The sequence below is a fragment of the Lampetra fluviatilis genome, chromosome 35 (assembly GCF_964198595.1).
Source record: "Lampetra fluviatilis chromosome 35, kcLamFluv1.1, whole genome shotgun sequence".
Lineage (NCBI taxonomy): Eukaryota > Metazoa > Chordata > Hyperoartia > Petromyzontiformes > Petromyzontidae > Lampetra > Lampetra fluviatilis.
Window position 1 is genome coordinate 11,683,966 of NC_136309.1, and position 17,618 is coordinate 11,701,583.

Genomic DNA, 17,618 nt, shown 5'->3' on the forward strand with positions numbered 1-17,618 from the left:
ACATAAAATAAAATAACCCTAACCTTTCAAAAGGCTGTTAGAAAATAGCCCTTAGGAGGGATTGTTGAAATAGCCTTTTTTAGAAAAGATGAAAAAAGTCTCTGAATATATTTACTGTGGCGTACCAAGCAAGAAAACAGGCATCCGTCTGTGGCTTTTCCTGCCTGGCACAGAGAGAATTGTGTTGCTTGAAACAAAGGTTCCTGATAAATCAGTGAAATGACTTGGTGGAGACTATGCACGTAGGCCACACCCCATCAATGGGGAGGGGAAAAATACCTTGTAAGAGCTGTCGACAATTTGCATGTCTACGTTAGGATTATCTACTTGCGTGGATCTAAAAACAGATGCTCTTTGGAAAAAATGAATGGGGTTTTCCTTAATCTTTAAGTATGGATTGGGTCTCTTATATATGTGTAGTGAGTTCAACTGAGTCGCAGACGCACTTCTTGGAGGCAACACATTTATTAAACCAACACATTAACTTATGGTGGTGGACCACCAGGCTAACTACGCTACACGGGAATTAGCTACGACGGACCGGACTCTGGCCTGGGTCCAGGTCCAGGTCCATGTGTTGGTGACTCTTGTAGGACGTAGAATGTAGATTCTTCAGGATGAACAACAACAGCCAGTCCCTCTCGGGGACCCGGCTTATATCCTCGGTGGCGTGGCTGGCTCCACCCTTAGCCACGACCACCTTCTAGAATCCTCTAGCAGGTTCTCCACCCTGACACATGACCACCCCTAGCCCCCACCTGGGGGCCCTGTGTAGACTTTACCGGTCACGTGTCCTTCGGGGTCAACCAGAGTGCCATGGCCCTTAGTAACCCCGTTCCCATGGCTGGCACTCTCACACCCTATCCTGTAGGGGTCGGCACTGCACGCAGTGTGGTGCCATCCAGCACTGCCAGTCAGCACTCACCGAGCCCCTCTAGGGCCGGCATTACAGAGTGACATCCGCGATGTCACTACATATGCGTTAGTGTATGAAAAAATATTTTTAATGTTTCACAAACCCACGGTGTATTTTTAATAATTTATTTGTCAACGGCTAAGCTCTCAACGTCGGGCCCTCGTTCTGGCTTTTTAGTGCAGCTTATTTGGTTGCAAGGGCAGCTAGCTGGCAAAAATGGCAGCTAGCCAACTAATTTCTGTTAACAAGCTGAATCATCTTCTTGGTTCTTTCGGTAAAGTCACGTAGAAGGGAAGTAATAAAATAATAAAAATAAAACATAATAAAATAATTCTCACGACGTTTCGGCTACAACGCAAGCAGCCGTCTTCAGGTGAAGAAAGAGACACTACCAAGCTAGGAGCTTATATATAAGCTGGGTTGGAGGTGGAAGAGCGCCTTAACAAAAATAATGTGCATATGAAGAGGAATTTAGCATATTCATGGGAAATGCGTAGGAGGTGGGTGGGGGGGTTTCATAGTCATATTATGCCCATGCATTATGCAGGATCAGCAGCACCAACGGAGGGTGCAGGGAGTAGCATTAACAAAGGAAAGGAATGTTAATAGTATGTAGCTGCAGTTACTAAACAACCACGTAGTATAAACTGCTATGCAGTTTATACTATACTTTTTAGTTTTTTATGTAGTTTATACTTTAGTTTCTACGTGGTTGTTTAGTAACTGCAACTACATACTATTAACATTCATTTCCTTTATTAATGCTACTCCCTGCACCCTCCCTTGGTGCTGCTGATCGTGCATAATGCATGGGCATAATATGACTATGAAACCCCCCCACCCACCTCCTACGCATTTCCCATGAATATGCTAAATTCCTCTTCATATGCACATTCTTTTTGTTAAGGCGCTCTTCCACCTCCAACCCAGCTTATATATAAGCTCCTAGCTTGGTAGTGTCTCTTTCTTCACCTGAAGACGGCTGCTTGCGTTGTAGCCGAAACGTCGTGAGAATTATTTTTTATTATGTTTTATTTTTATTATTTTATTACTTCCCTTCTACGTGACTTTACCGAAAGAACCAAGAAGATGAATCTCTGCAGTCACGAAAGCTTTAAATCGAAAAAAAAAGCTGAATCATGTGGGCAGCTAGCTAGAATAAAGGATAGCTAGTTACTGTGAGTCAAATAACGAACGGCTTGCCATAATGATGACATTCAAACTGTCCTGTTATGCAGAATGAACTGACTTGTTGGTGAATATTGCATCACGTAACAGCATATTGTAGCGTGCCAACCAGTGGCTCAGTTGTACAGAAGCACTGTACTCTCCGAGAGGCTCGCGTTGTAAGCATACATTGTATGTGTTACGCTCGATGTATGCACCAAGGGGCCTGGGGGCCCTAGTGGTCAACTCACGCTTTAAGCACCGAGGGGTCTCGTGGTCAGCTTGCACTGAGGGCCCTGGCATTCAACTTCCTTTGTAAGTCTTGGGCCACGCACCGCACGCGGCCTGAGGCGGTCCATAATCAGGCCTTGGGTACCTCAAACCTGAGGCATCTATGGCTCTCTGCCACGCAGCTTGGGCCGGTGGCCCTGGCTCCCCCAGAGCTTCTTCTGTAGTGGTTGCCCAGCACACAGGCCCCCGGCCACTCATTTGGAGCGGCCACAACATCAGGAGCCCCTTGCAGCGCTTCTACGCAACCCGGGTCATGGTGTATGAATGTACTGTATGTTGAACTTCTTTTGCACCGTATGTTGCCAACTGTGCTAATCGGAGGTGCCGCGGGGAGGGAAGAACTAAATACAAAGCAGTTCTAAAAGAAATGAGTTTTCAATCTAGCCCAGAAAATTACAACACAGTTGCGATGGTGGATGGGTTTTGTGGTGTGGACGACCGGGGCTTCTCCCCGCCTCCCTCTTTCCCACAGCGAGGGGGGAGTTAAGCCCAGGCCTCCTAAAACTGTGCATATCTACAAACTATACAGACTAGCTTAGTTTGTAGACACCGCCAGGATTAGTTTGTAGAATAAATGTAGATCATCTATAGAGCCCCATTGTTTCATTGATTTACGCTCGCTAACGAAGCAACGACACCAGGAGGCGACGCTGCTTTGTCTGGAAGATGCCCTCAAGGGACAGATGCATCATAGAACTGCGGAACTCATCGAGTTCCCACTTGAGTATCGAGAAGTCCGACTCGACCGCCGTCGTGTTGGCGAGCACCGATGCCAACCCGCCGCTGAAAATGCGGAGGTTGTCGAAACCACTCGGCAGCACATCCCACGCGTCGTTGAATGTCGTCGTGTTGGTGTGCTTGTTGATGGCGTCGTGAATGATCGTGTCCTCCTTGTAGAGCTTGACCAGTTGGCGATGCTCCTCCTCGACCATGTCGACCTTCACAGCTGACCAGAATTTCGTAACATGCACGCGACGCACTGCCAGCACGTCCTTCACGAACACACCAGGATGCATCTTCACGAGCTGAGCGGGCATCACGGGCGCCGCATCCTGGTCGAGAGCTCGATTGGCGTCGTTACGCTCTGCTTTGACGTCGTTGAGACCCGCGATCAGCGTAATCGCATATATCGAGATCTCCTTGACGATCCTTGTCTTGTCGACCTCATTGAGACCCTCGTAGCTCTCCTGCGCAAACGATCCCTGGTCCTCAATGTGGGCAATGATCGCGGCAGACGCGATGCGCATCGACTGATCATGATACGACACGTACGCCTCATCATGATTGTTGACGCCATCAACAATCTCAACACTGAACAAAACGGTGAGCGACCCGATAAGCGACTGAATATGCTCCTCCTGCTGCGCGATGAGCAGCGACTGGCTCTGGAGCTGGACGATAGTGACGTTGATGGCGTCGATGGCGGGCGCGAGCGCGTAGGTAAGAACCCACCAATCGGCGGTGGGCAGCTTCGCGGGGTTGTTCTCAGTAGTGTACTCGATCAATGCTCGGCGGTACTGCTTGTAGAACTTGAGCACGTTCCCGAGATTGGCCCATCGGTTAGCCTTCCTGGGGCACTTGACCTTCATCTTGATGATCAGGTTGTTTTGGGCGCGGAGGTACACCGAAAAGTCGTACACGATCTTCACCCAGCTGCCATCGAAGACGCACTCGGCGGATTTCTTGACCACAATATCGATCTGATGAGGCGGACACCAGATTCGAATGACGTCGTTCTCGGCCTCCTTCACAATGAGCGTCACCAGCCCCCCATGACGCCCAGTCATCGTATTCTCGCCGTCCGATGAAAAGCCGATCAGCTTGGCGCGCCAGTTGGGGTACAGCGCGTCGAGGAACTTGACGAGCATGCGGAAGATGTTCTGAGCAGTGTGACGCTCGAACATAGGGATCGCGACCAGGTGCAGATTGACGAGGAAGCCGCGGTAACAAACGCGGGTGCGCAGGTCGAAGAACGACTGGCCGCGGTGAGTACTGCCGTCGCCAGCCAGAGAGAAGGCCCACACCGATGGATTGTCGATTATCCTGGCGATCATCTGCAGCCCGACGGCCACCAGAACACGGACTGACTGTGCGACGATGAGGTCGTTCATGCCCTGCAGCTTCGGCGTGTTGGTGCGGATCCTGGCATGATCGATGGCAGCAGCCGTTTGACGGAACGACATGCCGACACCGACGTGGTCCATGGCGAGCTCGAAGCGCATCTCATTCTTGATTGTTGCCGTGTACGTATACGTCCCCGTCTCGATGTTCACTTTCTTGACGAACAGCTTCATCGCGTTGACCTTCTCCTTGGCCTTCTTGGCGGCCTTCTTGGCGATGGCTGCGGCCGCGTCCTCGTCGTCGTTGTCGTCGTCGCCGCTGTCCTCGTCGTCATCGCGAAAGAACAAGTCCCCGATAATTGTCTCAATGATGCTGTTCTGGATCACGATGTCGATCGACGCGGTCGACAGGTCCATGTAGTTGTGGAGCATGTTGGTGCGCTTGGCCATGCCGTTGAAGTAGTTCTTCTCATCGGGCGACAGCGTCTGGTAGAGCATCCACGATTCCTTGTGCTGCCCTTCAAGATGGTGGCGGTACTGATGCGGCAGGAACGGATTCGTGAAGTACTTGATGTCGGTGCGGTTCTTGCGCTTGCGGCCCGAGTCGCCCGTCACCTCGACCACATCACGGCCTTGGTGAACACAGAACAAGCAACGACAGGACTGCGCGCCATTGGCCTCCGTCGTGATGAGCTCCATCCCATACTGAAGGGTGTGTGAGGATTGGAACGGCGTCGCCACTTTCTTCCCTCCCATGTTGCTGCAGCTGCAATGCTCGGTATAACGATGCGGTACGTCTTGCCGCGGATTACGCAACTGCGCACTCCGCGCAACTCACTAGTTTGTAGACACCGCCAGGCTTAGTTTGTAGATATGTGGCGCTATTTATAGCGAATCTACAGTTTTAGGAGGCCTGGTTAAGCCTCACCCAGCTGCAAATATCAAACATTAATTCGATGCAGCAGCAGTTTTCTGGGTGCCCGGCACAGGATGGTGTTCGTAGGTGATGAGGTCGGAGCGTGTCGGCGAGGGCGGAACGAACAACCTGTGGTAGGTGTGAGATTGCTCCAGGCCGACCCACGGTTTCTGAACCCAACCACTTTTCATTAATTCCGCTTATAACAGCCCCCCCTCCCCCTATTCCTCATAGCACAAACGGCAAAATCCTCGTGCTGCGAATTTACCACCAACACAAATGTCACAGCAGAAAACTTGGAACGAAAGCATGGGGCAGTGTAAACAACTGTTTCATCAGTCTAACACGTAGTAGGCCTCCGCAACCAATATCATCCACGAAAGGTTTTTAGATTAGATCGCGTAAATATTTAAATGTCATAAAAACCCACCACCCGACATAGCCAATTAGTAAGGTTTGTCACGTAAACAGAACATGCCAATTCGTTACTAGTACAGAACACCGCTGTGATTGTAGATGTTGTGGATTAGCTCTTCAACAGACCGGTGTGCTGCTGAACTCGTCAGGTTCGGTACGTGACAAACCTTTCTAGTTGGCTATGTCGGGTGGTGGCAGGTTTAACGACACATTTATATTTAAGCGAGCTAACCCAAAAAACCTCTTATAAACGTTTCATCCCGTGACTGAAATGAAAAGCGGAATCTGTGTGTACAAAAAAGCACTCAAATTTATTACTGTTGATTTTTTTTTACACAAAAAAAACTGAAGACAATTTGCAGACAGCAGATATGAAACTGTACCAAAACAGTTCGTCACATTTAAATAGAATACAGTAAATCACCTCTGGAAACAGCAAAAGGCTGCTTTGAAAGTTTTTTCTGAGCTGTTTAAACAAAAGTTGCAGCTGACTTTGGAACAATTTTAAACATTGATTAAAAATAAGGGCTATACAAATACAAACGTGACAAACAAAGAGACTTTTTACATGGGAGACTTTTTTTTTTTACAATTTGTTAGTAATTTTTTTGTAAGTTTTTTTATATTTTTCTTATTAATAAATGAATTTAACTTACATAAAAGGTTTTACATTGGGTAAACTGGGAAACAACTTTATTACAAGAAGGAATACATTTAATTCATAACTCATAAGTTGTAAGCAAGAGACTACAAAAGAGTGAAAAGACCTCTGGGGAGAATTTGTTGTTGTTATCAAAGTCGAAAGCCGGCCAAGTTGTCTCAATGTTGAAACATGTCCAAAGCTTCTTTCGACTGAACAAAGGTCACCAGTCGTCACTAACGCCTTAAATAGAAGTCCACCCCACCCCAACTTAAAAATACACGCGCGTACAAAACCCTCCCACCAAATAGATGGCCGCGTTTGGAGGAAAGAAATGCATTACGCTGCGTGCGTGCGCGCGGTGAAACCAAACGAACGCTTGCATCTCAACCGATTGGAGGAGCCAATTGTGCCACGGCATACGAAGGAAATAAAAAAATTAACGTGAAATTTTGGCCACCGATTGCTAAAACAAAGTGTGCATGTTTTGTTTCCAATGCAAAAAAAGTATGTCTAGAGCAGACTTTCTTTTTGAAAATATATAAATTCTATTTCAAGAAATCTCTGAGTAGTGTTGGTATTACTCTTCCTGTGGATTTATCTTCAAGCATTTACAATATTTCTAATATTGCATATTCACCTGCTCATTCGATGTCCTAATATGCATCAAAACTCTGCGGCTCAGCTCCCGTTCCCTGGGTGAGAGGAAGCCTGCCCAGCCTTCGCAGGCCGCTCCGCGTTTGTTTCCAGCGCAACACTCGCACGAGCGTCGCCCCCGCGAGCTGCCGTGCACCGACTCCATTTATCCGTAACCTGCAGCGTTTGCCGGTGAGCCGCAAAACCAGAAATGGGTGCGCCTTCCCAACAGAATGGAGCTATGCTCGCAGGTGTGAAATGTTCCTCAAAGTCTCTCGACATTCAAGTAAAAATGTGTTCACATACATCGACCTTGAATGAATTAAAGAAAATTAAAGACTGAGCAAACTTGCACCAGAGGAAACAAAAAAAATAGCCAAACCATACAAGATACAGGGCAGTCTTTACCGTAATCCAAAAGTTTGTGAAAAAAGTGATGACCGTAATTCACGAGTATAAAGCTCTAAAGTACACACTGTACAGCACTGCAAACCTATTTTACATGCAGTGAAATTTATTCCAGCCAAGGGAAGCCACCTCCGAGCGGGAGAGATCACCAGTCGTGCTGCGGCGCCGCACGAAGGACACCCGCGGGCAAACGCGACCCTCGCCGACTCCGTCAGCGAGCCGGCCGAGGCACGAGAGAGGCTCGTGCCCCTCGACGTCCTCACTCGGCAGAGAGCACCCAAACGGAGCCGCCGCCCGTCACACAAACGGTACAGTGGCAAAACACAAATCACAACCTCAACAGATTTGTTTTGTCTTTACACAATTAAAAAAACCTATCCACACCTGTCACCTGCACCCCCCACACGAAGCCCACCCCCACCCCTCCCCACAAACCCCACCACCCCCCACCGCCCATCACCACCACTCGATAACAAAACACACGCGCGTCATTACGTTATTGAAGGCTGCCTATGATTCGTTATTGTGACAGCCGCAGCGCAGGGACGGGCGAGCGGGCGGCCCAACACGCTCACCTCGGCCTCGTCGCCCACGTCCGCTCTCATGCGATAGCGTGGCGCCACGGCCCAGCGGGGGGACCGAGCGGCCCTCCGTCATGCGCAGGCCGCAGAATCCCAAATTTGCCGAACGAGACATCGATAACGACTGCGACACGTGCAGCAATCGTTCAGAATCGTTATACTGATCGGTTAGTGTTATGGCGATGGCAGCAAATCTCAATTTGGCTTCTGGGCAAGAGGGCATTATCGACGGTCCCGGTTCAACGGACGACTCGGGCGGGCACACGCACGCCGGCGGAGGCGGGCGAGAAGGCGCCACACGGCGGAGCGGCCGAGGTGACGCACGGGGGCGCGCGCACGCACATGCAACCGCGCACACGACGACGACGACGACTAACACGGAACGTACTGTAGATCACGAATAGCACCACAGTGAAATCATCCCACCGCAAGTACATTACGAAATGTGCTGCCAACACTCCTCCACAGTGTGGTCCACTTGCATCATCAATTTATACTTTAGTTTTTTTTTTAAGTCCCAGAAACAACCACACCTAAATGTAAAAGAGTTTTGCTCGCATCCCGGAGCTCAACGCCACACCAGATCCTCCACGCGGGGTGTCGGAGCCCCCCGTACGTCATCCAACGTTTTGTAGCACAGTTCAAGTTGGCATGGACAAAGCTCCCACCGTAAAGACCCCGCGGGGTGAGGTTCTCGCGTGGGCGTCGTTGACGAGCTGCTTCTTAAAATGCTGCTAAAATGCATTCCCCCCCCCCCCATCTGCCCTACCCTCCCAGAGTGTGCACTTGTCCGAGGATTATCTTGCACCCACGCACACCTATCTTAAGAGTACTTTGGTACCGATCGATTCATAAACCGGTGCTTCAGTTCACCCACCACTTTTGACTATGGCTATCTAGATCGAGGTGGTGGTTTTACACACTGCAAATAAAATTACGCCGGCAGTTCCACGGCGAAGCTAAAAATAAAATTTGTTAAACCAAAAGCAATACGTGTTTTATAAAGTACTTTTATCTCCTGCTAAGGTACTTTATATAGGCAATCCGCTGCAAAGGAATGGAGCTGCAGGCCCGAGCGTGCTGTCGTGCGGGAAGAACGCTCGATCCGTTGACTCGCAACCCCCGACAGTGCCCGCGTCTCCACGCGCAGATTTCAACATCAGCCGATTTCCACTGAAAGCCCGGAGACGGAAAATGCCGTCTCCAGGCTCGCGGATACTACGTGCGGAAATGCGCACAGCGCAGGCAAATAACGATGCAGCACCGATCGGTTATCTGTTTTTTACACTTCTTCGAAAGCAGCCGTGGAGGGACACCGAACAACACATCGGGCCTTCATACGTCTGCTCAGCCGAAGGCGAGCAGCTTCAGTGGAGCGGTTTTTCCGGGACACACAGCACCAATCGTCGGCTATGGCGAAAGCACGGCCGGTGGGAGCTGCGCCCAAGAGTTGGGGCGACGAGCGCGCAGCCTCCCAACCCCACCATGACACGCGGGAATTTCAGGTTTTCAAGTAACAAGCCAGTGTGGAGCACACGTGAGCGTGAATAAATTATTGGAGAGGCTTTGTTTTTGTTTTTCAACAGCAGCATGTGACTCGCACTTAAAAAAAAACTGATTTCATTGAAGTCGAGGGCGCCCCCCCCGCCTCTTAAGCGTCCGACAGGCAGACGAGGCGCTGTAACGGTCATCGACACGGAGCGACCCCCCCCAGGGCTAAATCGATTTGTGGCCACGTGGGAGAATTAAGATGCAATACCCCACACAACTTCACCACTCTACCTTTGAATTTGTGTTTAAGCAGTGCGACATGACCAAGGCACTTCCACTTGGGAATGCCACACAGCGTTGGTCTCCAGGTACAACGGCATCGGGCGGTGCGAGCCTCAGACCCCCCCCCCCGGGACACGTTGCCGCGGCGACAAAGCTGCAGCACGGAATTCGAAGGCTGCAGCACGGAATTCGAAGGCTGCAGCACGGAATTCGAAGTCTGCGCTCACGGTAGCCTTAGCCAATTAATTTCACCGTGACACAATTTTGAAAGGATGTAAAACGTCCCTTGATTGGCAAAAACAAAGTTAGGGTGGAGCGGTGAGGCATTACGGAGGGCGACCCCCTCCCAGTTGTCACGCTCGTGGACCTCTTGGGAGCACGACGTCTCAATGTGGCCAATCAGGGAGATCACACCGTGTCATCGGACGAGAAGCGACGCCGATTAGCATCGCTCATTCTGCACTCGCCATTTAATTTCCTCCGAGAACACAGCACTGAGAGAGATAAAGAGAGCACCATCGCAAACCCGCCCGTGTCATCGTGACCACCCCCCCTCCCACCTTCAACTCATAAACATTAAGGCCATGACACACTAGGACAGCTTTAGGGCAACTGTTGCCAAGAGTTATCAGGAGCAATATATTTACTTTGCGCAACTGCCTTAACTTAATACGGCAAAAAATTATATAGTCAATGAACAGTCAATGAAAACAAGAGTTTGTTTAATAGCACGTTCAATGAAAAATAGTTGGTCTACAGAGCACACAACCTTGGGTAGTCATGTGAACTCCACCTGCCATCCCGGTCTCACCCACAGGCGGAAACACTGATCCGATTTGTCCAGATCTGGGCCACTGAATTGTTTGGAACATAAAATTACGCGTCAACTATTGCGGGCAACAGTTGCCCTGAATTTGCCTTAGCCCGCCACCTCCTTGAGTGAACAACGCTCGTCTCAAGCAGACCCAAGGGAAAACGTGGGGCAGTTTTACACCTCTCCTGTTTTCCTCCTATATTTTACTCTCTATTGAAAGGTGACAACAAAAACAATAACTCGCATTAAAACACAACGATAAAAAAGGAACATCCGTCCCCCATCTCCCCCCCACCACATCCCAGAAATCCACGAGGACCGATACAATCCGGTTTTGACCACTCTCCTCTCAGGGGTCACGGCCGGGGTGTCGGCTTCGCGTCCGTCGTCGCACACCCCCCCTCCCCCGTGTCTCGGTGGTCCAGTGCCTGCGGTTGCCGCCCCCCCCCAGCCCCCACCCTCAACACGGCCCCGTCACCGGCGACATTGTCGTTGCCGTGTGCGTCGGCGGCGCTAGCTGCGTTCCGGCCCCACCGAGTCTCCGCTGCCTTCGGGCGACGCGGCGGTGCAGGGGTCGGCGTCGGGCGAGGGGCAGCCGCTGCCCTCCGACGGCGACGGAGGCGGCGGCGCCGGAGAGGGGCTGCTCTTCTCCGTTTCCGTGGATACCGTCTCCCCGGCAACCGACGAGCCCTTGGTGGCAGGGGGAAGAGTGGTTCATTGTCGGGAGGTGGTGGGGTGGAGGTGGGGGTAGGGAAGGAGGGGGGAAAAGCCCTTTGTGAATTTCAGAACCCGAGCGATTATGTTTAAAGCATCGTCAAGCAGCAGTGAAGACTGGGACCCGAGCAGCAGCGATAGGGCCCCTGGGACCGTCGCCCAGTTAAGCGCTCGCAACAGGCCGGCGCTGCCCTGCACCGGCGCTTCCAGCTTCAGATGAACGTTTGTGTGCGCGGACACGATCGACAAAATCTTTCAGAAATTCACCACACATCTCCCCGAAGCGTGTGACTGGATATCGATGGCCTCGCTTAATGTGCAATGTAGAACGACCGTCGCCAGAAACATCACCGATTATATACTTTTCCTTTTGAAGGCCACACAGTGCTGACAAATGTATTGATATATTTTTTTGGCTTATTTGCGCTTGTGCACCACTGCCAATGCAGGTAGCAGCAGCATGATTGACGAGAGATGCACGAAACCCAGCAGCGCCGAAAACCGGACGTCGGCAAGCTGATACGCGTCCGAACTTGACGCTTTAAAATGGATACACGCGTCGTGTGGCAGTGGTGGCAGCCTCTGCCAGGGCCCTCTTGGTGAGAATATCAACAGGTGCAGCACCTCTGATTAGCACGGTTTGCTACATATGGTGCGAAAGAAAACGTACATACAAAAGTCTACAAACACGTCAACAGGGCAACGTTAGCGCCAAACCGGTTCCTCATCGCGGATCCCACAGTCCACCCACCTAGCTTTAACCTGCCACGCCATCAGTGGGCCCTGCTGAACAAGCTTCCGGACACAGGGCAAGGTCTCTGTGCAGACCAACCTACCCTGTTGGGGTCTTCGTGACAACCCACAACACAGCAGCCATGGCACCGTACAAGCAAGGTCACGCGCATTGTCGACGACTGTCCGCTACGTTCAGCGGAGGTCTACGGGAACCACACAAGGCCAGCGAGGGCGCTGCCGCATGACTCGCCGATTACTCTCTCTCTTGCCAAACGAATGTTAGCCGTGAATGCTACGGTTTTCCACTCGGCAGTGGACGTTAACGACCCCGTGATGTCATTAGATAAACAGTAGGGCACGTGTGCCAGCGTCGCGATCTAAATTCGTCAAATGTGAAAAATTACTCGACTCGATAAAAATCACGCACAGCAGCATCATCATCCCCTCCCAGGCAGACTATACTCACGTGTGAAACACAGCACCTTCGTGATAGCCTTCTGTTGTACGAAAGGCACCAATACCAAATGCACTCAATTATTAACTTTATCTTCAAGAGCAGAGTCCTGAGGGCAGAGAACGACCGCTGGCGTTTGTCTTAAGGCCGCCCCTTTACCCAGTGCTGTTTAATTCTCATATCAGGTGCAATTTGAAACTCCAAGCCGCAATGCACTAATGAGGTAAGACAAGCTGCACCAGAGGCAACTAGAGAAGGCTCACCAGCTGGCAGGCCAGGTCATTAACAGAGCCTCACATTTAGCTGCAGGATTCGACCGCGCCAACCGATCTGTGACACAGCAAACCGTTATTATATTTAATCGAATTAATGTTTTCAGTGTTACTCTAGCGCAAAACATTGTTCCTCTAGCCCAGAACATAACAGGCGGGGGTGTGGTAAGTTTTGTGGCAACTTTAATGCATTTAGAAATTTTTGTAAATGCGTGTAAAGTGTCCTTGGGACAGACGAACAACATTTCCCTGATGTAGCAATAAGCGGCTCCTTAACGAAGCAATGAGTGCAAGATTTGGCACCCAGATTACCCAGTTACCAATTCATTTTCCCTGCTTCTCGTGTAACTATGGGGGAGGTGATTTGGTGCCGAGTGCACCAATCCGAGGTTAACTCGGCCTGACGGAAGCAGCTGTTGCAGTGGTTGCGATAAATAAAAGGGTGGCCTGGTGAGAGCAGGAGCCGGCCACACCTCCCCTCGTGCGGCTGCTGTGCACATCAGGGCCTCAGGCCTTGAGCGCGTCTCCGCATTCACCCGGGGCACAAAAGGAAGACCGACCCCCCCCCCCCCCCATCGTGTTTGTAAACGCAATTCGGAGCGAGCCCCGGCTGCGACCGCACGGGGCGAACCGCACCATCCCGAGCGCCCTCGATCCCTGCCTGGGAAGCACTCGGGGACATTCCTTCCTGCAGACCTCTCTCCCTATACCGCCGCTTTGTGGCTATGTACGCACAGCACCGGTGGGCCCCACGGTGCGTCGGCGAAGGCTTGGCGAGCCCTCGCTGCGCCGCAAACTCCTGGTTGTCGTCAAGTGATGTACCTCACCTGGAGATCCCTTGAGATGGAAACATCTCGTTTGCAAGGGTGGTTTCCATGGTGTCAAGTTACTAGTGCATAGCAAACGCAGACTGATACGATGTATACAAACATGTTCAATGTATAACCTTTACAGTATCTGTTTATGCGTTGAACATCGCACCCAGTCAAACACATCATACTATATTATAAAAATAAAATTGTTGGCTAGCTGGCTCCTGCCTACATTCCTGACTGGCTGTAACATAACCGCATGCGTGCGGGTGATGTCACCAACCCACCCCCACCCCACCCCCCACCCCAGCCGTGGATCCCACGCATTTGCGCGGGATTCATACGATCATATCATACACAGGCGTCCCTCACATATTGTGCGACATGTGTTCCTCAAAAACAGCGCATAAGTTGAATCGCACTTATAAAGCCTATTTTTCCATAGACATACATCTTACAAGGGGGGGGTTGCGTTACCGAAGAAAAATGAACTATCATTTTGGGGTGCCATGGTGGCGAGATATGAACGACCTCGCCTGGGATACAGGAGTTCCTGGGTTCAATCCCGACCCTGACGATGCCTGTTGTATATTTGGAGTTTGCATGTCTCTCTCCCCGTAGTCGCGTGGATTTTTCTCCGGGTCCTCTGGTTTTTCCCTCCCCATTTAGAATCAACATCACCACGCGTTTTGAGTATTTGGCTGCTGCTTTTAATGTCCACACGATAAGCCACTTCATTGAGCTATCATTTGTGGCCAGGTCGCTTCTGAAAACGAGCTATATAGCTCAGTGGGGGCCTTACCTGGTAAAATCAAAATAGTTTATAGATATTCAAATCCTAGCAGCGGATAAGGGCCGCACTACTGTAGTGATGTCACGAGCCGATTATGATAATAAAATTAAAGATTTATTAGAGGAAAGTACCTACATTAAAATTAAACGAGATCCAACTAATACTCTGGAACGTAAGACTACTGCAATCATTGCAAATTCATTAATCCCAAAAAATGAGCAATTCCTAATTAAGCCAAGGGCTTCAAAACCACCTAGACTGTATGGGCTACCAAAGATCCATAAAATCGGCATCCCTTTACGACCCATAGTCAGTACAATTGGCTCTGCCACATATAAATTAGCAAAATATGTAACTAAACAAATACAGCCCTACATCGGTAGGACATCATCATTCATAAGAAATTCAGAACATCTTGTGAATATGATCAAAGATATTAAGCTTAACCCTAATGATATTTTGGTGAGTTTTGATGTGATTTCGCTATTCACTAAGGTTCCAGTGAGCGAGTCGCTTAAATTACTTGATACACTGGTAAAGAATACAGATTTACCAAAAGATATTCCGAAACTCGCTGACCATTGTTTAAATAACACTTACTTCTTATGGAGAGGTGAATTCTTTAAACAAAGGGAGGGAGCAGCAATGGGCTCTCCTTTATCTCCTGCTATAGCAAATTTGTACATGGAAAACTTTGAAACCAGAGCACTTGCCTCGAGCACATTAAAACCATCCTTTTGGTTTAGATATGTGGATGACACTTTGGTTGTCTGGCCACATGGTAAAGATACACTTAACGATTTTCTAAATCATCTCAATGCACAAAACCCGGCCATTCAGTTCACCATGGAAATGGAGGTGAATAACACACTCCCGTTCCTGGATATTTTACTTGGGCATGGCCTAAATGGTAAAATAACGCACAGCGTTTACAGAAAGCAAACGCACACTGATGCCTATCTGAATGCGAAATCGCATCATCACCCAGCTCAGAAATCCTCTCTAATCAAGACGCTCATACATCGGGCTAAAACAGTGTCAGATGATGAAAGTCTAGTGAGAGAGATTAAACATGTTAAAGAAGCACTAAGACAGAATGGCTACAATAATGCTCAAATTAACAGAGCACTAAATGCCAAATCACGATCGCAAAGCAACACTGCTGAAAGCGATCAGATTATTAAAACAATAAAAATACCATTTATCTCAGGAGTAACTGACAAATTAGCCCGTGTTTTGCAAAAGCAAAACATTACAGTAAGATTTGGTACAGTACACAAAATTCAACAATTAGTAACGTGCACTAAAGACGAATTACCTAAATTATCAACAGAAGGTGTATATCGGATTAATTGTGTATGTGGCAGATGCTATATTGGACAGACAGGGCGTAACGTTAGTGTAAGACTAAAAGAACACCAGAGAAATATTAAACTATCGCAAACACAACTGTCGGCAGTGGCAGAACATGCTTGTCAACAGGGACACTCAATTGATTTTGACAACGTTGAAGTGTTGTGTAAAACTAGTTACTACTGGCAAAGACTAATTAGAGAATCCATTGAGATTGAGAGAAACAGAAATAACTTTAATCGCTCAGACAGCTACAGGCTTAGTGCGGCCTGGAAGCGTATTATTAAATAAGATGCATTACAATTCCTTATAAGGGAAACAAGCACTAACTGATTATTAATGTAGCATAATCACAATAGAACACATTCCAAATTATTACTAATCTACAACTCGCATCGTAACAATAGCCTTATTACTAATCAAGTATATAATTACAATAACCCCCCCCCTCAAATCTTTGCACCTGATGAGTTAATGAGTTAATGATGACGTCACCCTGCTGCTTCTCTATATAAGAACGGGAGACACAGCAGAGCCTCACCATTCTGGCGAATTGCCCGATGATGCTGGATGCAATTACCAGCGAAACGTCGTACTCAAATTGTAAATGTTGTGGTTTCACGCTTCAACACACCGGTGGGCTAAAGCAGTGAACTATTTGTCTTTTGTCAACGTGACACTTTTTTTACTGATTGGCCGTGTCGGGTGGTGGAGGGTTACGACACATTTATAAATAACGCGATCTAAACCCAAAAATCGTTGATTATGAACAATATTGGTCGCGAAAGCCTACGTGTTAAACTGACAGTTTATAGTTTTATTTCATTTCTTTATTTTTGCCCTGGATTTACAAAATAAGCATAAAACATTTTTCACCTGAAGATGATTGCTTGTGTTGCGATCGAAACGTCCTGATATTCTATCTAGGTGGCTTTACCGAAAGACCCATAAAATATAAATGTAATACTTATATTACAAAAAAATACTTAATAAGGAGTTTAATAACAAATAATAATCACTAAAGATGTATAACACTACTTACAAAGATTACTAAATAACGAGTAACATCAGGGCTTCTTGAACGCTTTCTGTGGGCTGCTTCTACTCGTGAAGGGTGGTGGGCCGATCGGTTAACCAGCGAAATAGTTTATCGTTTTTACTTTGAACATTTATCATTGACAATTATTTTTTTATTGAGAAGCATTTTAATTTAGGCATTTTGTGTTGTTGTTTTTCTTGCGCGTGTATCTTCGAAACGCAAAGCGCAAGTGTGAATAATGTCCCCAGAAGATGAATCGCGTAACCGCGAATTTGCACGGTGGCGAGCTGCGTGACGCTAGGGACGCCTGTACTTTTTTAGAAAAATTGTTGTTGGCTGGCTGGCAGGGAGGAAGGGACGGAGGGCGGAACGGACGGACAGATGGCCACATCCAAAGGACGTGCGGGGCCCATTGGTAATGGTAATAATAATTGAATGGTGCACACAGCGGGTCATTTAGAATGTGCTCCAGCTGTAGCGGATACATCTGTCATGTGCGGTCAGCTCTTTACTTTGAAATTATTTCTATTGAGGAGCTAAAAGATGTCACCAGAAAGTCGACATGCCTTGCGCACTGCCCGTACATTAAGTGGCAGGTCGAGCGTTGGCAGGTCGAGCGTTGTCACATCGCGGCTCAGTCAATGTGACACGTCGATAAATAGTGAATTGTTTTTTTGGAATTATATCCCAAAGTAAACAAGTTGACATGCACACCAACTACTGTATTGTACACACACAAAAGGAAGTGGCGGCAAGCAGACAGCCCGACGAACGAACCGTGAGGATTCATAAAAGATCTACGCGGCTGCCTGAGGCCACAGAGCCGA

General features: G+C 48.7%; 1 protein-coding gene across 6 annotated transcripts in view; it reads right to left on the reverse strand.

Moving 5' to 3' along the window:
* Window positions 1-6,059: 6,059 nt before the first annotated feature.
* Window positions 6,060-17,618, reverse strand: part of SUZ12 (SUZ12 polycomb repressive complex 2 subunit) — a 57,725-nt gene continuing 46,166 nt past the window's right edge. For all 6 annotated transcript variants that reach the window (XM_078872967.1, XM_078872968.1, XM_078872969.1 and 3 more), the window contains one exon: window positions 6,060-11,309. In XM_078872967.1, coding sequence (XP_078729093.1) covers window positions 11,133-11,309 — 177 coding nt within the window. In that variant the 3' untranslated portion in view covers window positions 6,060-11,132. The remainder of the gene's footprint in view (window positions 11,310-17,618) is intronic.